Source organism: Somniosus microcephalus, chromosome 17, assembly GCF_052327205.1.
Source record: "Somniosus microcephalus isolate GS21.2 chromosome 17, FLI_Smic_1.0, whole genome shotgun sequence".
NCBI classification, from domain to species: Eukaryota; Metazoa; Chordata; class Chondrichthyes; order Squaliformes; family Somniosidae; genus Somniosus; species Somniosus microcephalus.
Window position 1 is genome coordinate 3,842,969 of NC_141003.1, and position 20,269 is coordinate 3,863,237.

The 20,269-nt window shown below is 50.7% G+C and overlaps 1 protein-coding gene across 4 annotated transcripts in view; it reads left to right on the forward strand.

Annotated features, from left to right (window-relative positions):
* The window catches only part of appl2 (adaptor protein, phosphotyrosine interaction, PH domain and leucine zipper containing 2), a 127,708-nt gene that overhangs the window by 75,272 nt on the left and 32,167 nt on the right, over window positions 1–20,269 (forward strand). For 3 of the 4 annotated variants that reach the window (XM_086009817.1, XM_086009820.1, XM_086009818.1), the window contains 6 exons: window positions 6,677–6,724; window positions 7,838–7,880; window positions 7,977–8,033; window positions 8,131–8,222; window positions 11,507–11,659; window positions 11,761–11,813. In XM_086009817.1, coding sequence (XP_085865943.1) covers window positions 6,677–6,724; window positions 7,838–7,880; window positions 7,977–8,033; window positions 8,131–8,222; window positions 11,507–11,659; window positions 11,761–11,813 — 446 coding nt within the window. The remainder of the gene's footprint in view (window positions 1–6,676; window positions 6,725–7,837; window positions 7,881–7,976; window positions 8,034–8,130; window positions 8,223–11,506; window positions 11,660–11,760; window positions 11,814–20,269) is intronic. The other variant, XM_086009819.1, reaches the window with a different exon arrangement.

Below are 20,269 nucleotides of genomic sequence, written 5' to 3' on the forward strand. Positions count from 1 at the left end.
CAGAAACGCCTATCTGTTCCCCTTACTATTGAATCCCCTACCACTATTGCTCTCCCACTCTTTTTCCCCCCTTCCTGGGCAGCAGGAGCACCCCCAGTGCCAGGAAGTTGGCTGCTGCTGCCTTCCCCTGGTGAGTCATCCCCCTCAACAGTATCCAAAGCGGTATACCTGTTTGAGAGGGGAATGGTCACAGGGGTCTCCTGCACTACCTGCCTGCTTCTATTGCTCCTCCTGGTGGTCACCCATTTCCTATCTTCCTGTGCAGCCCTTCCCTGCGGTGTGACCAACTCACTAAACGTGTTATCCACGAACCTCTCAGCATCGTGAATGCTCAACAACCCATCCACCCGCAGCTCCAGCGCCTCAATGCGGTTTGCTAGTAGCTGCAGATGGATGCATCTCTGGCACACGTGGTCATCAGGGGCACCGGCAGTGTCCCTGAATTCCCACATAGAGCAAGAGGAGCATATCACGGGGCTGGGCTCACCTGGCATGACCTTCCCTTTACTTAATTTAAATTAATTTACTATCACCAATTAAAAATATCTCGAAGGCGCTTGTATAGTCTACCAACAGTCCCTGCTACACCAGAAAAGACCCTAGTAACTATAAACTACAGAGTTTAAATTTAAAAAAGAGAAATACTCACCAACCAATCACTTACTGCTCCCTGGTGACGTCACACTCATTACTTTTTACCCCTCTCCTCTGCTGTTGATGTGGTCCCGCCTCTGCTGAACCCGCCGGTTTTAAGTGCCGCCGGCCGCGCTGCTGCTCTCCCACAGGTCCAAGCTCTCTGACCTCGCCTCTGCTGAACCCGCCGGTTTTAAGTGCCGCCGGTCGCGCTGCTGCTCTCCCACAGGTCCAAGCTCTCTGACCTCGCCTCTGCTGAACCCGCCGGTTTTAAGTGCCGCCGGTCGTGCTGCTGCTCTCCCACAGGTCCAAGCTCTCTGACCTCGCCTCTGCAGAACCCGCCGGTTTTAAGTGCTGCCGGTCGCGCTGCTGCTCTCCCACAGGTCCAAGCTCTCTGACCTCGCCTCTGCTGAACCCGCCTCTGATTTGTCACGCTGCTTGTCCGACATCCAGTATTGGATGAGGCACAATTGCTTACATCTGAAGCCATTTTCTTCGGTCCCTGCCACAAACTCCGTTCCCTAGCCACTGATTCTATCCCCCGCCCTGGCCACCGTTTCAGGCTGAACCAGACTGTTCGCAACCTCGGTGTCCTATTTTGACCCTAAACTGAGCTTCAGGCCCCATATCCTCTCCATCACCAAGACTGCCTACTTCCACCTCAGTAACATCGCCCGACTCCACCCCGCCTCAGCCCATCTGCTGCTGAAATCCTCATCCATGCCCTTGCGTATCGTAACTCGCACCAAGTCACGATCACCCATGTGCTTGCTGACCTACATTGGTTCCTGGTCTAGCAACACCTCAATTTTAAAATTCCCATTCCCATGGCCTTGCCCCTCCCTATTTCTGTAACCTCCTCCAGCCCTACAACCCTCCGAGAACTCTGCATTACTCCAATTCTGGCCTCTTGCGCATCCCCAATTTTCACTCCACCATTGGCGGCCGTGCCTTCAGCTGCCTGGACCTAAACTCTGGAATTCCCTCCCTAAATCTCTTCACCTCTCTACCTCTCCTTTTTAAGACGTGCCCTTAAAACCTACCTTTCCTAATATCTCTATGTGGCTCATGTCAAATTTTGTTGAGGAACAGGAGGAGGCCATTTAGCCCCTCGAGCCTGTGCCGCCATTCAATGAGATCATGGCTGATCTGTGACCTAACCCGCCTTTGGCCCATATCCCTTAATACCATCGGTTAACAAAAATCTATCAATCTCAGATTTAAAATTAACAATTGATCGAGCATCAATTGTCGTTTGCGGAAGAGAATTCCAAACTTCTCCCACCCTTTGTGTGTCGAAGTGTTTCCTAACTTCACTCCTGAAAGGTCTGGCTCTAATTTTTAGACTCTGCCCCCCAGTCCCAGACTCCCCAACCAGCGGAAATAGTTTCTCTCTATCTACCCTATCAGTTCCCCTTAATATCTTGAAAACTTCAATCAAATTACACTTAACCTTTTAAATTCCAGGGAATACAACCCTCGTTTGTGTAATCTCTCCTCGTAATTTAACCCCTGGAGTCCGAGTATCATTCTGGTAAACCAACGCTGCACTCCCTCCAAGGCCAATATATCCTTCCTAAGGTGTGGTGCCCAGAACTGCTCACAGTGCTCCAGGTGTGGTCTAACCAGGGCTTTGTACAGCTGCAGCATAACTTCTACCCCCTTGGATTCTAGTCCTCTAGATAGAAAGGCCAGCATTCCATTAGCCTTTTTGATTATTTTCTGTACCTGTTCATGACATTTTAATGATCGATGTACCTGGACCCGAGTCTCTTTGGACCTCCACTGTTTCTAGCTTTTCACCATTTAGAAAGTACTCTGATTTCTCCTTTTAAGTCTATAATGGGTGACCTCACATTTGCCTACATTGAAATCCATTTGCCACCGTTTTGCCCATTTACTTAATCTAATAATATCTCTTTGTAGTTGTATGCTTCCATCTACACTGCTTACAATGCTGCCTATCTTTGTGTCATTGGCAAACTTGGATATATGTCTCTGTATCCCATCATCTAAGTCGTTAATAAATACGGTGAATAGTTGAAGCCCGAATACACAGATCCTTGCGGGACACCACTAGTCACATCCTGCCAATTACAGCACCTGCCCATTATCCATACTCTCTGTCTCCTGCCGCTCAGCCAATTTCCTAACCAGGTCAATAATGTGCCTTCAATTCCGCCTAACAGTCTTTTATGTGGGACTTTATCAAATGCCTTCTGGAAGTCCATATAAATAACATCCATTGACATTCCCCTATGCACTACTTTAGTCATCTCTTGAAAGAATTCAGTCAGGTTCATTAGGCATGACCTGCCTTTCACAAATCCATGCTGGCTTTCTGATCAGCTAAAAATTTTCAAGGTGTTCAGTCACTCTATCCTTAATTATAGACTCTAGTAATTTCCCAACAGATGGAAATTGAGAGGTTTCTCCCTCTCACCAATCTTAAATAGCGGAGTGACGTGCACAATTTTCCAATCTAAAAGGACGGTTCCTGAATCGAGTGAAATTTGGAAGATTATCGTTGGGGCATCTGCAATGTTCTCACCTACTTCCTTTATAGCCCTAGGATGGAAACCATATGGTCCTGGGGATTTGTCACTCTTTATTGCACTATTTTCTTCATTACATTAATTTTGGCGAGTCCCCGTCCCTGAGTCAATATTAATTTCCTTGGGATGTCCGGCATGCTATCCTCTTCCTCTACTGTAAATACTGAGACAAAGTAGTTATTCAACATGTCTGCCATTTCCTTATTTTCATTTACAATATCACCGTTCTCAGTTTTCAAGGGGCCCACATTGCACCCAACCACCTTTTTCCTAATGTAATTGTAAAAACATTGTGTGTTGATTTTGATCCCTTGCAAATTTCTTTTCATTCTCTCTTTTTGTAGCTCTTACTATCTGTTTTGTCACCTTTTGTTGTTTTTATCTCTCCTAGTTGCCAGGATCTGTGCTATTTTTTACACTTCTGTATGCTTTTTCTTTTAGTTTTAGTGCTGTCCCTTACCTCTTTGGTCGTCCATGGCTTTTTTTTTTGGAAAATAGAACTCTTGCTCCTTCGGGATATAAACTGGTTCTGTATCACGTTAAATTCTTTTTTGAACACCTCCCACTGATCTTCTGTCGTTTTACCCATTAACAGATTTGCCCAGTTTACTGTGAACAATCTCTGTCGCATCGCGTTGAAGTCAGCCTTACCTAATCTTAGTAGCTGTTTTATGTTTCTCCCTTTCAAACGCAACATTGAACTTGATCATGTTATGATTGCTATTAGATAAATGTTCACGCACAGTTAGGCTGTTATCGAAATCTGGCTCATTACTCATTAAGAAATCTAATATGGCCGGCCCCCTTGTTGGTTCTAGGAGATATTGTTGTAGAAAACTATCTTGAACGCACTCAAGAAATTCACTACCTTTCTATATGAAAGTTAAAATCCCCCATTAAAACCACTCTGCTTTTGCTACGTGCTTGTTTAATCTCTGTATGTATACATTCTGCCATTTCCCAGCTGCTACCAGGGGGCCTGTACACAACTCCCACTACAGCCATAAATCCTTTTCTATTTCTTAATTCTACATCCTCTCCTCATTGACGTGATTTCATCCTTAATCACTAATACTGCTCCTCCCCTCTACCAGATTGCCTATCTTTCCTCTAGACCTTATAACCTGGTATATTCACTTCCCAGTCCTGACTGTCTTGCAGCCATGTCTCAGTAATGGCTACCATGACGAACCCTCTAAGTTGCCTTTGCGCCTGGAGTTCATTCACTTTGTTCCTTATACTCCCTGCGTTTGTATAAAGGACGCTCACTTGGGCCGCACACCCTAACCTGTCCTGCTCTAATGTTTGACTCACACATTTCTTATTTTTCTCCTGATATAATTACTTTACATCTTTTAGTTTTCCCTTTACCTGTAGTGCCGAAAGCATAATTTCTGACTATTATTCTACTCTCTTCCCTTTCATTTGTTTTAGAATTACTACTTATACTACATTTTCCACCTGAGCCCTCACCCCCCCCCCCCCCCCACCTCTCATTTACTAGTTTAAAGACCTTGTGACTGCCCTATTTATCCTTTCTGCTAGGCTCCTGGATCCAGCCTGGCTCAGGTGGAGCACATCCCAACGGTACAGTTCCTTCCTGTCCCAGTACTAGTGACAGTGTCCCTTAGGGAATGGTAGCATAGTGGTAATGTTACTGGACTAGTAATCCAGAGGCCTGGACGAATAATCCAGTAATTTGTAAAAACCCATCTGATTCACTAATGTCCTTTACACTAATGCCCTTTCTACCATCCTTACCTGGTCTGGCCTCTGAGACTCCAGAACCACAGCAATGCCCTTTTACCTGCCCTCTGAAACGGTGGCCCACCACCTTCTTAAGGTAATTATGGATGGACAATAAATGCTGGCCTTGCCAGCGATGCCCACATTCCGTGAATGAATTTTAAAAAAATATTAGTGAGGTGAACACGTGGCCAAAGGACATTAGTGAACCAGATGGGTTTTTACGACAATCCAGTAGTTTCATGGTCACCATTATTGATGCTAGCTTTTTATTCAGATTTATTTATTTAATTGAATTTAAATTCCCAGCTGCCGTGGTGGGATTTGAACTCATGTTTCCGGATCATTAGTTCAGGCCTCTGGATTACTGGTCCAGTAATCTAACCATGATGCTACCGTACCCCTATTCTTATCCCTACACTAACTTGCAAGTGGCTTGGGTAATAATCCAGAGATTATAGCCCTTGAGGTCCTTTTCTTTAATTTAGTTCCTGGTGCACCCCAAGCAGGACCTCTGCCTGCTCTTCCCTATGTTGTTGATCCCAACATGGACTCCCAATATCCTTTCAAGCTGGTTCGCGATGTCCCTCACCTTGGCACCAGATAGACAGCATACCATGTGAGACTCTCGATCCTGTTTACAAAGGATGCTAGCTGTCCCCCTAATTATTGAATCCCCTACAACTACCAGATTACGCTTCCCCTACTCCTGCCTTTGGACAGGCTCCTGCTCCAAGGTACCATAGTCTGCACTCTGACAGTTCTTCCGACAGTCTTCATCCTTATTCTCACAGGTAGCAAGTAGATTGTGCCTGTTTGATGGGATCAATTTCTGCGGATCCTCATTCTCTATTTCACCTGGGTTCCCCTTACTCTGTACACTATCGGTCACAACAGTCCCATTCTGATCCTGCACCTCTCTACGAGGTGTGACCGAAGTCTGGAACAAATTGTCCAGACGAAAGGTCATCGACCTGAAACGTTAACTCTGTTTCTCGCTCCACAGATGCTGCCTGACCTGCTGAGCATTTCCAGCATTTTGTGTTTATGTTCAGATACTGCTCCCCCTCCCTTATGTGTCGGAGTGTCTCCAACTCGCACTCCAGCTCAATGACTCTGAGCCAGAGAGATTCAAGATGGAGACATCTACTGCAGATGTGTTCGCTCGGGACAAACTCCTACATACTGCAGTCCAGACACAACCTGCTCTGCCATATCTTAGTCTAGATTTATTTACAGATAATTACTTTTTAGTCTGTTGTAAGTTTTTTTTAACACACTAACTTGCACTAAGCGCTAAAACACTGAAAAAAATCTGAAATACTTACTGCCTCCCGCTGAAATGAACCACGACAAGTATTAAAGGCAAAAAGGAGCATCTCCTTCCCCCTCTGCACCGAATTCCCATTCTCACCAAATTCCCAACTTCCCACTCTGTTCACGTTGCGAGCAGTGGTTGTGCTCTGCTTCAGCTTACCCTGTTCAGCTTTGCAGTCTACCACCTTCATTAGCTTTGCATCATCTGCAAATTTAGCCACTGTGCTTGTGACTAATAGCTCCAGATCATTTATGAAGATATTAAACAAAAGAAGTCTCAAAACAGAGCCCTGTGGGACCCCACTGGTAACATTCTGCCAGGCTGGTGCCAATCCCTGTACCACTACACTCTGGGTTCTGTCAGTGAACCAATTACGTATCCATTGTCAAATATTTCCACTCATTCCCGCTTTCTTTATTTTCAGTATCAGCCTTTCCAGAGGAAGTGTATCAAAGGCCTCACTGAAATCCAGGTACACCACTTCCACTGCCGCATGGCCCATCAAGCTCCTTAGTCACACCCTCAAAGAAAACCAGTAAATTAGATTGGCAAGAATTCCTCATTGTGAGCCCATATCTTCTATGATTTTATTTCTATCTTTAATAAGGGTTTAAACTCGCTGGTCTGTAGTTTCCTGGGTCACACTTGCTACCTTTTTTAAAAATAGGAGTAACTTCTGCCTTTCCCTAGTCCCCAGGCTCCTCTCCAGCAGTCAGTGGTTTCTGGAAGATTTGTGCCTGCAATTTCCTTAAGGATCCTCAGACACATCTTATCCGGCCGTGAGATTTATTTACAGCTGTTCAGCAATCATGCTGGTAGTAATGTGAATAGTATCGCAACTTACCTCTGCAACACCCTCTGGTTCTGTTTCCAGAATCATTTACCTGTCTCCTCCTTGGTGAAAGCTGAGGCAAAAATCTTACCACTCGGCCTGTGTGGGGCCAGTTGTCGAGCCCTTGTCCATTAGCATTTTCTCCGCATGTCACCCACATTGTACTTGCATTGACAGTTTTGCTACACTTAGTGAACGGAGAAAAATACTGCTCTCGGTCTCTTGGATACAATCATTTGTATTATATCAAGTGAAAAATCCTGTAAAAGAAACGGATGTAAATTGAATTTAAAGTTCCAGTGTCTGGCTTGGAGGGAGTGAAATGAAGCTGAAGTTGTGGGGGATGTGCTCCTGTGTTAGTGTCACCCTCACGTTGCATCACAATTTGTAGGAATAATTACTGTCCTGTCACCCTTACTTTCTCTCTCTCTCTCTCTCTCTCACCTACAAACACGAGCAGCAAATTAGTTGTTGCTACTTTATTCTACCTGTCACTGAGCGTATACTCTAGCTAAGTGCACAATGGTGTGTAAGGCTGTGCAGTATCCTCCAATTAGTCCAACGAATGGATCGTGAGTGGAGCAAAAGTTGTTTTGTCTTAGCAGGGGAAGCAGGAGCGTTACATTTTATAACCAAAAAGAATCACGAGCCTCGCTGGTGCTAATGAGGATCTTGCTGTTGTGTAACATTGAGCGGTTCAGTAATAGGCTTAACTGCAGTGCAGCTATTCATACATTCATGGTTATATTCTAGGGGCATTATCCTTCAAGCAGAAGGCAAGCAGGAGTATGAAGAGGTATCAAATTATATTATATTCAGGAATTTTTCTTTGCTTTTCTTTGATTGCTGTAACAATTGGTGTAACTTTTTTTTCCGTTTATTACCTTCATAGTGGATTTGCACCATCAATAATATTTCCAGACAGATCTACCTCACTGACAACCCAGAGGTAACTTTGGTTGTTGTATTAATGTTGCTGGATTTTGCCATAAAACACCAGTAGTTCAAGGTTGATGCATTAACACGCGATTGCTCTTGTGTGCTAGGCGACTGCAATCAGGCTGAACCAGACAGCAGTGGAAGCAGTGACACCTATGTCCACATTTCAGAAAAAACACGAAGGTCTTCGTCCTGAGAGGTAAGAGGTGAAGTGCGATGAATTGGTTCACGTGTCACTGTCTTGACCATCTACTAACATGTACAGTCTCTGGCCCAGTCAAAACTTCTATTCCACGTTATCATTAAGTAACAAAGTCTTGTGATTTTATGGGAAAACTTTCTCGAGGATCAGCTTTCTTCTTTCAAAATTGAGTTTCATCTGATGCAAATCAAAACTGCAAGAATACTTGCATTTGTATAGTACTTCTAATGTAATATAAAGGCCCAAAGCGCCTCACACATGAAAATGCATTGAGTGGTAGTAGAAGCATTAGAAGAGTTGACCTAAGGTGTGGTCAAACATGTTTGGAGGAGGCCTTTAGAGGCTGGTGAAGAAGTGATGAGACAGATGTTCAGGGAAACTCTACCACCAAGTGAGGGTTACCAGATCCATAATAGGCCAGAGTTAGACAACCAAAGGACAGCACGGTGGCATAGTGGTTCGAATCCGGCCTCGGGCGACTGTCTGTGTGGAGTTTGCACATTCTCCCCGTGTCTGCGTGGGTTTTCTCCGGGTGCTCCGGTTTCCTCCCACAGTCCAAAGATGTGCGGGTTAGGTTGATTGGCTATGATAAATTGACCCTTAGTGTTAGGGGGATTAAATACGTGGGGATAGGGTGGGATATGTGTTGGTGAAGGGGTTACGGGGATCGGGTATGCAGGCTCGATGGGCCGAAATGGCCTCTATCTGCACTGTGGGGTTTCTGTGATTCTGTGTGTGATAAGAGGGATTTGCACACAGGAACAAGGATGTTGAACTTGTTGTATTGGAAGATGGAGGCACTGGATCACTGATGATAAAGATGGTGGTTGAGCTGGACTGTGGGGTGGGGTGGCAGAGGTTTAGACAAGTTGGAGCTTGGCTGGTATATCCCATAAACAGCAAAGACTGCTACATCCCACCTTAATGTAGATCATCACCATGTTGTAGAACACCACTGTGAGGTGTCCGGTATCCCCACCAGGCCCTGCACAATCACCTCGCCTGAAACCCGTTCACCATGATGCATTATCAACCCTCTTCACATTACCATCCTGTGTTTCTTACGTCCCCTTCATTGCCCAGAAAGGCCTGATTGCCCACCTCCACAGCTTGCAGCATCTCTGAACTTGGCTGTGATTCTGCATGTTTCACTACAGTGGACATAAAGTCTGGAAGAAGGCTGCGTGTGGTTTGCACTGTCCTGGACTCTGCCCAACTTAATAGATCTGCTACTGGAAGAAATTCACCACAGAAGAACTTGTAAAAGTAATTGTGATAATTCTCCACAACACATTTAAGGTTGGCACACAGTCATAAAAAGTCGATCCCTCACCAAGTTGTACTCATTTATTTAAATTAAATATATTCTCCTTGTATTCAAGCGTCCATTGGGCTAATTTAAAAATTGTGTGTTTGTAGGAGGTGTGAGTTGGAGAATTGAGGCTATGGTGTTTTAGCCCTGTCTCTGACGCACGCTCCCTTCAAATATGGCTCCCCCCTGGGAGTGTGAAATGACGCCATTAACCCATATATCTGCAGTTCTTACTGAACAGACTCTGCATTTGCCCATTGTGGTAAACCACGTTCACTATCGTATCACTGTTAGTAGTTAGCACTGTTCACCACTGTTCGTTATAACTGTATCACTGACCACTATTGTATCACGGTACGAGGTCGCCTCTTGCCACACTGCTATACCTGGGATGACCACTGCCGACTCCGCCTTGGCTCCACCCACCAGGCCAGGTATAAAGGTGAGCGACTGGCTGGTATTCCTCCTGCTTGGATCGGATCACCCACGAGAGTGGGCTCTGTTATTTAGTCAATAAAAACCTTTAGTCACCTTCATAACTCTTCGCCTTTTATTGGAGGAATTGATAGGTATATCACCCATTTAAAAGTCCCTTCAATGGGACATGTCACTCCTGCACTTCCTGTGCCTGATGTAGCCCCGTTGAGCTACTTAGGCAAGTTCATTTTGACTGACGGCTGTTGCTGATCTCTTCTCCTGTAAGCTGAACCCAGTCAACAGACACACTGAACACTGGGTGTAAAGTAATACTGCCAGTGAGAATGCACGGTTACTTATTAACTGACCCGAACTGTAGCATTTTATGTGAATATGTATTGGTTGCTCCAAATTGTCCCTTTTCATTTGAGCTTAAAAAACCAGAGCCGTGTTCCAGCCAGTGCCCCTGTGGAATGACCAAGAGATTTTCTCCCCACCAACAATAACACTGATGACATCCCACCCGCTGCCTCTCGCAAGCTGCGCATAACATTCCTGAGGATGCTGATTGTTCTGCTTAGTGTCAGGGACAAGAAAGATTGCTGGGATTGTGCCAAAGTGAAGTGTTGTTTTCTGCTAGTTGTTCACTGTTGTTTTACATAAGAACATAAGAAATAGGAGCAGGAGTAGGCCAATCGGACCCTCGAGCCTGCTCCGCCATTCAGTAAGATCATGGCTGATCTGATCCTAACCGCCAATCCACTATCACAGAACCATCTCCTGAATCTAACAGAATTAGACACACGAAATAGGAGCAGGATCAGGCTACACGGCCCCTGGGCCCGCTCCACTACCCACAGGGCCATGACCGATCCGAACCTAGACTCATGTCCAAATTCCTGCCCGCTCCCCGTAACCCTTAATTCCCTTTACTTCTAGGAAACTGTCTATTTCTGTTTTAAATTTATGTAATGATGTAGCTTCTACAGCTTTTTGGGGCAGCATATTCCATGGACCTACCACCCTCTGAGTGAAGTAGTTCCTCCTCATCTCAGTTTTGAAAGAGCAGCCCCTTATTCTAAGACTATGCCCCCTAGTTCTAGTTTCACCCATCACCGGGAACATCTTCCCTGCATCCACCCGATCCAACCCCTTCACAATCTTATATGTTTCAATAAGATCGCCTCTCATTCTTCTGAACTCCAATGAGTAGAGTCCCAATCTACTCAACCTCTCCCCATATGTCCATCCCCTCATCCCCGGGATTAACCGAGTGAACCTTCTTTGTACTGACTCGAGAGCAAGTATGTCTTTTCTTAAGTATGGACACCAAAACTGTACGCAGTATTCCAGGTGCGGTCTCACCAATACCTTGTACAACTGAAGCAATACCTCCCTATTTTTATATTCTATCCCCCTAGCAATGAAAGCCAACATTCCATTGGCCTTCTTAATCACTTGCTGCACCTGCATACTAACCTTTTGAGTTTTGTGCACCAGGACCCCCAGATCCCTTTGTACTTCAGTACTTTCCATTTTCTGTGCATTACAGAGCTGAGAGTGAGCATGCAGAAGCTGTGAGCAGTGAGAAGAGTTTGACAGACACTCCGGAATCAGCAGACCCACTTGTAATCCCTGGAACCCCGATTCAGTTCGACCTGTGTACAGCGAGTGAAGACTTTGATCAGAACAAGTCAGGCAGCAGGTATGTGTACTCAACATTTGAAAAATGGGAAAAAAGATTAAGCCAGCTTCTGAATCTCAGGAACTGTATCTGTGTACTTTAATTAGTTAAATATCTTTCAGACGCACAAACCCATTTGGAGAGTCAGACCACGACAAAGCTGCCACTTCGGAGGGTAAGAAATCCTTCAGATGAAAGGGTTGTTGTTATTTGTTTGTATCAGAAACTAATTCTACAAAAGATGAAAGTTAAACGTTGAATGTTAATGAGTTTAGGGTACGCCACTGCACATCAAACCGTTTCTGTAAAGCTCCATGCTCTTCCCCAGCATCGCTCTTTCACTCAGATGGATGGCCACCCTCCTTCGAATATACAAAATGAAAGGTGAGAAAACCAGGCCCATCAATGTTCCCCCATTCACTAGCAGCGCAGTCTCGAGCGCCACACTCCCCAACTGCTGAGTTGTGTGCCAGACATAAAAAGATCAAAAGAACTGGCCAAACTCGGGGAAAAGCTCTAGGAAGTTCTTCCCTGATACAATCCAACAAACTACAGCTGATGGTTACCCGTGACATGTCACTACGCTAACTCTGATATGGCCCTGTATCCCTTTAACCCTGAGGCGGCCCTTTAACCCTGAGGCGGCCCTTTAACCCTGAGGCGGCCCTTTAACCCTGAGGCGGCCCTGTACCCCTTTAAACCTGATATGCCCCAGTGCCCTGTCGTCCCATAGCCCTGTATAATCCAAAACCACCCAGTGCCCTGTCGTCCCATAGCCCTGTATCAATCCAAAACCACCCAGTGCCCTGTCGTCCCATAGCCCTGCATCAATCCAAAACCACCCAGTGCCCTGTCGTCCCGTAGCCCTGTATCAATCCAAAACCACCCAGTGCCCTGTTGTCCCATAGCCCTGTATCAATCCAAAACCACCCAGTGCCCTGTTGTCCCATAGCCCTGTATCAATCCAAAACCACCCCAGTGCCCTGTCGTCCCATAGCCCTGTATCAATCCAAAACCACCCAGTGCCCTGTCGTCCCATAGCCCTTAATCTTCCTCTGCTTCAAATATATAAGCAATGTTCCCTTAAAAGATGCAGTGGTCTTTGCCTCAACCACTCCCTGTGGCAAAGCAATACATGCTCAAATAACACTATTGAAATTTCTCCACCTCTTCCCTCAATCTTAATGACAATTTTAAATTAATAACCTCTCATCGCTGACTCCCAACCAGGGGCAATATTCTTTTCTTACTCAATCAAACTCTTGTCATTTTAAAAACCTCTATTCTCTAATCGCACCAAGAAGGAGATATTAGGAGGGGTGACTAAAAGCTTGACGAACGATGCAGGTTTTAAGGAGGCTCTTAAGGGGGAGAGAAGGGGGAAAAGTGGAGCAGTTTAAGGAGGGAATTCCAGAGCTTAGGGCTTAGATGGCTAGAGACACGGTCGTCAATGATGGGGTGAAGGGAGTGGGGGATGTACAAGAGACCAGAGTTGGAGGAGCGCAGAGATCTCGGAGGGTTGTAGGGCTGGAGGAGTTTAGAGGTAGGGAGGCACGAGGCCATGGAGGGATTTGAACATGAGAATGAGAATTTTAACATTGAGGCATTGCCAGACCTGGAGCCAGTGTAGGTCAGCAAGCACAGGATGATGGGTGTACGGGAGTTGGTGCGAGTTAGGGCAGGGGGTGATGGGTGAACGGGAGTTGGTGCGAGTTAGGACAGGGGGTGATGGGTGTACGGGAGTTGGTGCGAGTTAGGGTCAGGGGGTGATGGGTGTACGGGAGTTGGTGCGAGTTAGGGTCAGGGGGTGATGGGTGTACGGGAGTTGGTGCGAGTTAGGACAGGGGGTGATGGGTGTACGGGAGTTGGTGCGAGTTAGGACGGGGTGATGGGTGTACGGGAGTTGGTGCGAGTTAGCACAGGGGGTGATGGGTGTACGGGAGTTGGTGCGAGTTAGGGTCAGGGGGTGATGGGTGTACGGGAGTTGGTGCGAGTTAGCACAGGGGGTGATGGGTGTACGGGAGTTGGTGCGAGTTAGGGTCAGGGGGTGATGGGTGTACGGGAGTTGGTGCGAGTTAGGACGGGGTGATGGGTGTACGGGAGTTGGTGCGAGTTAGGACGGGGTGATGGGTGTACGGGAGTTGGTGCGAGTTAGGACAGGGGGTGATGGGTGTACGGGAGTTGGTGCGAGTTAGGACAGGGGGTGATGGGTGTACGGGAGTTGGTGCGAGTTAGGACAGGGGGTGATGGGTGTACGGGAGTTGGTGCGAGTTAGGGTCAGGGGGTGATGGGTGTACGGGAGTTGGTGCGAGTTAGGGTCGGGGGTGATGGGTGTATGGGAGTTGGTGCGAGTTAGGACAGGGGGTGATGGGTGTACGGGAGTTGGTGCGAGTTAGGACAGGGGGTGATGGGTGAACGGGAGTTGGTGCGAGTTAGGACGGGGTGATGGGTGAACGGGAGTTGGTGCGAGTTAGGACGGGGGGTGATGGGTGTACGGGAGTTGGTGCGAGTTAGGACAGGGGGTGATGGGTGTACGGGAGTTGGTGCGAGTTAGGACAGGGGGTGATGGGTGTACGGGAGTTGGTGCGAGTTAGGACGGGGTGATGGGTGTACGGGAGTTGGTGCGAGTTAGGGTTGGGGTGATGGGTGTACGGGAGTTGGTGCGAGTTAGGACAGGGGGTGATGGGTGTACGGGAGTTGGTGCGAGTTAGGGTTGGGGTGATGGGTGTACGGGAGTTGGTGCGAGTTAGGACAGGGGCTGATGGGTGTACGGGAGTTGGTGCGAGTTAGGACAGGGGGTGATGGGTGTACGGGAGTTGGTGCGAGTTAGGACAGGGGGTGATGGGTGTACGGGAGTTGGTGCGAGTTAGGACGGGGTGATGGGTGTACGGGAGTTGGTGCGAGTTAGGACGGGGTGATGGGTGTACGGGAGTTGGTGCGAGTTAGGACGGGGTGATGGGTGTACGGGAGTTGGTGCGAGTTAGGACAGGGGGTGATGGGTGTACGGGAGTTGGTGCGAGTTAGGGTCGGGGGTGATGGGTGTACGGGAGTTGGTGCGATTTAGGACAGGGGGTGATGGGTGTACGGGAGTTGGTGCGAGTTAGGACGGGGTGATGGGTGTACGGGAGTTGGTGCGAGTTAGGACGGGGTGATGGGTGTACGGGAGTTGGTGCGAGTTAGGACGGGGTGATGGGTGTACGGGAGTTGGTGCGAGTTAGGACAGGGGGTGATGGGTGTACGGGAGTTGATGCGAGTTAGGACAGGGGGTGATGGGTGTACGGGAGTTGGTGCGAGTTAGGACAGGGGGTGATGGGTGTACGGGAGTTGGTGCGAGTTAGGACAGGGGGTGATGGGTGTACGGGAGTTGGTGCGAGTTAGGACAGGGGGTGATGGGTGTACGGGAGTTGGTGCGAGTTAGGGTCAGGGGGTGATGGGTGTACGGGAGTTGGTGCGAGTTAGGACAGGGGGTGATGGGTGTACGGGAGTTGGTGCGAGTTAGGACAGGGGGTGATGGGTGTACGGGAGTTGATGCGAGTTAGGACAGGGGGTGATGGGTGTACGGGAGTTGGTGCGAGTTAGGACAGGGGGTGATGGGTGAACGGGAGTTGGTGCGAGTTAGGGTCAGGGGGTGATGGGTGTACGGGAGTTGGTGCGAGTTAGGACAGGGGGTGATGGGTGTACGGGAGTTGGTGCGAGTTAGGACAGGGGGTGATGGGTGTACGGGAGTTGGTGCGAGTTAGGGTCGGGGTGATGGGTGTACGGGAGTTGGTGCGAGTTAGGACGGGGTGATGGGTGTACGGGAGTTGGTGCGAGTTAGGACAGGGGGTGATGGGTGTACGGGAGTTGGTGCGAGTTAGGACGGGGGGTGATGGGTGTACGGGAGTTGGTGCGAGTTAGGACGGGGGGTGATGGGTGTACGGGAGTTGGTGCGAGTTAGGACAGGGGGTGATGGGTGTACGGGAGTTGGTGCGAGTTAGGACGGGGGGTGATGGGTGTACGGGAGTTGGTGCGAGTTAGGACAGGGGGTGATGGGTGTACGGGAGTTGGTGCGAGTTAGGACGGGGTGATGGGTGTACGGGAGTTGGTGCGAGTTAGGGTTGGGGTGATGGGTGTACGGGAGTTGGTGCGAGTTAGGACAGGGGGTGATGGGTGTACGGGAGTTGGTGCGAGTTAGGACAGGGGGTGATGGGTGTACGGGAGTTGGTGCGAGTTAGGACAGGGGGTGATGGGTGTACGGGAGTTGGTGCGAGTTAGGACGGGGTGATGGGTGTACGGGAGTTGGTGCGAGTTAGGACGGGGTGATGGGTGTACGGGAGTTGGTGCGAGTTAGGACGGGGTGATGGGTGTACGGGAGTTGGTGCGAGTTAGGACAGGGGGTGATGGGTGTACGGGAGTTGGTGCGAGTTAGGGTCGGGGTGATGGGTGTACGGGAGTTGGTGCGAGTTAGGACAGGGGGTGATGGGTGTACGGGAGTTGGTGCGAGTTAGGGTCAGGGGGTGATGGGTGTACGGGAGTTGGTGCGAGTTAGGACAGGGGATGATGGGTGTACGGGAGTTGGTGCGAGTTAGGACAGGGGGTGATGGGTGTACGGGAGTTGGTGCGAGTTAGGGTCAGGGGGTGATGGGTGTACGGGAGTTGGTGCGAGTTAGGACAGGGGGTGATGGGTGTACGGGAGTTGGTGCGAGTTAGGACAGGGGGTGATGGGTGTACGGGAGTTGGTGCGAGTTAGGACGGGGTGATGGGTGTACGGGAGTTGGTGCGAGTTAGGACAGGGGGTGATGGGTGTACGGGAGTTGGTGCGAGTTAGGGTCGGGGGTGATGGGTGTACGGGAGTTGGTGCGAGTTAGGACAGGGGGTGATGGGTGTACGGGAGTTGGTGCGAGTTAGGGTCAGGGGGTGATGGGTGTACGGGAGTTGGTGCGAGTTAGGGTCGGGGGTGATGGGTGAACGGGAGTTGGTGCGAGTTAGGACAGGGGGTGATGGGTGTACGGGAGTTGATGCGAGTTAGGGTCAGGGGGTGATGGGTGTACGGGGCTTGGTGCGAGTTAGGACAGGGGGTGATGGGTGTACGGGAGTTGGTGCGAGTTAGGGTCAGGGGGTGATGGGTGTACGGGAGTTGGTGCGAGTTAGGGTCGGGGGTGATGGGTGAACGGGAGTTGGTGCGAGTTAGGACAGGGGGTGATGGGTGTACGGGAGTTGGTGCGAGTTAGGGTCGGGGTGATGGGTGTACGGGGCTTGGTGCGAGTTAGGACAGGGGGTGATGGGTGTACGGGAGTTGGTGCGAGTTAGGGTCAGGGGGTGATGGGTGTACGGGAGTTGGTGCGAGTTAGGGTCGGGGGTGATGGGTGAACGGGGCTTGGTGCGAGTTAGGACAGGGGGTGATGGGTGTACGGGAGTTGGTGCGAGTTAGGACAGGGGGTGATGGGTGTACGGGGCTTGGTGCGAGTTAGGACAGGGGGTGATGGGTGTACGGGAGTTGGTGCGAGTTAGGACGGGGTGATGGGTGTACGGGAGTTGGTGCGAGTTAGGGTCAGGGGGTGATGGGTGTACGGGAGTTGGTGCGAGTTAGGACAGGGGGTGATGGGTGTACGGGAGTTGGTGCGAGTTAGGACGGGGTGATGGGTGTACGGGAGTTGGTGCGAGTTAGGGTCAGGGGGTGATGGGTGTACGGGAGTTGGTGCGAGTTAGGACGGGGGGTGATGGGTGTACGGGAGTTGGTGCGAGTTAGGACAGGGGGTGATGGGTGTACGGGAGTTGGTGCGAGTTAGGGTCAGGGGGTGATGGGTGTACGGGAGTTGGTGCGAGTTAGGACAGGGGGTGATGGGTGTACGGGAGTTGGTGCGAGTTAGGGTCGGGGTGATGGGTGTACGGGAGTTGGTGCGAGTTAGGACAGGGGGTGATGGGTGTACGGGAGTTGGTGCGAGTTAGGACAGGGGGTGATGGGTGTACGGGAGTTGGTGCGAGTTAGGGTCAGGGGGTGATGGGTGTACGGGAGTTGGTGCGAGTTAGGACGGGGTGATGGGTGTACGGGAGTTGGTGCGAGTTAGGACAGGGGGTGATGGGTGAACGGGAGTTGGTGCGAGTTAGGGTCAGGGGGTGATGGGTGTACGGGAGTTGGTGCGAGTTAGGACAGGGGGTGATGGGTGTACGGGAGTTGGTGCGAGTTAGGGTCGGGGTGATGGGTGTACGGGAGTTGGTGCGAGTTAGGACAGGGGGTGATGGGTGAACGGGAGTTGGTGCGAGTTAGGGTCAGGGGGTGATGGGTGTACGGGAGTTGGTGCGAGTTAGGACAGGGGGTGATGGGTGTACGGGAGTTGATGCGAGTTAGGACAGGGGGTGATGGGTGTACGGGAGTTGGTGCGAGTTAGGACAGGGGGTGATGGGTGTACGGGAGTTGGTGCGAGTTAGGACAGGGGTGATGGGTGTACGGGAGTTGGTGCGAGTTAGGACAGGGGGTGATGGGTGTACGGGAGTTGGTGCGAGTTAGGGTCGGGGGTGATGGGTGTACGGGAGTTGGTGCGAGTTAGGGTCGGGGGTGATGGGTGTACGGGAGTTGGTGCGAGTTAGGACAGGGGGTGATGGGTGTACGGGAGTTGGTGCGAGTTAGGGTCGGGGTGATGGGTGTACGGGAGTTGGTGCGAGTTAGGACAGGGGGTGATGGGTGTACGGGAGTTGGTGCGAGTTAGGACAGGGGGTGATGGGTGTACGGGAGTTGGTGCGAGTTAGGGTCGGGGGTGATGGGTGTACGGGAGTTGGTGCGAGTTAGGACAGGGGGTGATGGGTGTACGGGAGTTGGTGCGAGTTAGGACGGGGTGATGGGTGTACGGGAGTTGGTGCGAGTTAGGACAGGGGGTGATGGGTGTACGGGAGTTGGTGCGAGTTAGGGTCGGGGTGATGGGTGTACGGGAGTTGGTGCGAGTTAGGACAGGGGGTGATGGGTGTACGGGAGTTGGTGCGAGTTAGGACGGGGTGATGGGTGTACGGGAGTTGGTGCGAGTTAGGACGGGGTGATGGGTGTACGGGAGTTGGTGCGAGTTAGGACAGGGGGTGATGGGTGTACGGGAGTTGGTGCGAGTTAGGACAGGGGGTGATGGGTGTACGGGAGTTGGTGCGAGTTAGGACGGGGTGATGGGTGAACGGGAGTTGGTGCGAGTTAGGACAGGGGGTGATGGGTGTACGGGAGTTGGTGCGAGTTAGGACGGGATGATGGGTGTACGGGAGTTGGTGCGAGTTAGGACAGGGGGTGATGGGTGTACGGGAGTTGGTGCGAGTTAGGACAGGGGGTGATGGGTGTACGGGAGTTGGTGCGAGTTAGGACGGGGTGATGGGTGTACGGGAGTTGGTGCGAGTTAGGACGGGGTGATGGGTGTACGGGAGTTGGTGCGAGTTAGGACAGGGGGTGATGGGTGTACGGGAGTTGGTGCGAGTTAGGACAGGGGGTGATGGGTGTACGGGAGTTGGTGCGAGTTAGGACGGGGTGATGGGTGTACGGGAGTTGGTGCGAGTTAGCACAGGATGATGGGTGAACGGGGCTCGTTGCGAGTTAGGACGGGGTGATGGGTGAACGGGACTCGATGCGAGTTAGGACAGGGGGTGATGGGTGTACGGGAGTTGGTGCGAGTTAGGACAGGGGGTGATGGGTGTACGGGAGTTGGTGCGAGTTAGGGTCAGGGGGTGATGGGTGAACGGGAGTTGGTGCGAGTTAGGGTCGGGGTGATGGGTGTACGGGAGTTGGTGCGAGTTAGGACAGGGGGTGATGGGTGTACGGGAGTTGGTGCGAGTTAGGACAGGGGGTGATGGGTGTACGGGGGTTGGTGCGAGTTAGGGTCAGGGGGTGATGGGTGTACGGGAGTTGGTGCGAGTTAGGACGGGGTGATGGGTGTACGGGAGTTGGTGCGAGTTAGGACGGGGTGATGGGTGTACGGGAGTTGGTGCGAGTTAGGGTCAGGGGGTGATGGGTGTACGGGAGTTGGTGCGAGTTAGGGTCAGGGGGTGATGGGTGTACGGGAGTTGGTGCGAGTTAGGACAGGGGGTGATGGGTGTACGGGAGTTGGTGCGAGTTAGGACAGGGGGTGATGGGTGTACGGGAGTTGGTGCGAGTTAGGGTCGGGGGTGATGGGTGTACGGGAGTTGGTGCGAGTTAGGACAGGGGGTGATGGGTGTACGGGAGTTGGTGCGAGTTAGGACGGGGTGATGGGTGTACGGGAGTTGGTGCGAGTTAGGACGGGGGGTGATGGGTGTACGGGGCTTGGTGCGAGTTAGGGTCAGGGGGTGATGGGTGTACGGGAGTTGGTGCGAGTTAGGACGGGGTGATGGGTGTACGGGAGTTGGTGCGAGTTAGGACAGGGGGTGATGGGTGTACGGGAGTTGGTGCGAGTTAGGACGGGGTGATGGGTGTACGGGAGTTGGTGCGAGTTAGGACAGGGGGTGATGGGTGTACGGGAGTTGGTGCGAGTTAGGACAGGGGGTGATGGGTGTACGGGAGTTGGTGCGAGTTAGGACAGGGGGTGATGGGTGTACGGGAGTTGGTGCGAGTTAGGGTCGGGGGTGATGGGTGTACGGGAGTTGGTGCGAGTTAGGACAGGGGGTGATGGGTGTACGGGAGTTGGTGCGAGTTAGGACGGGGTGATG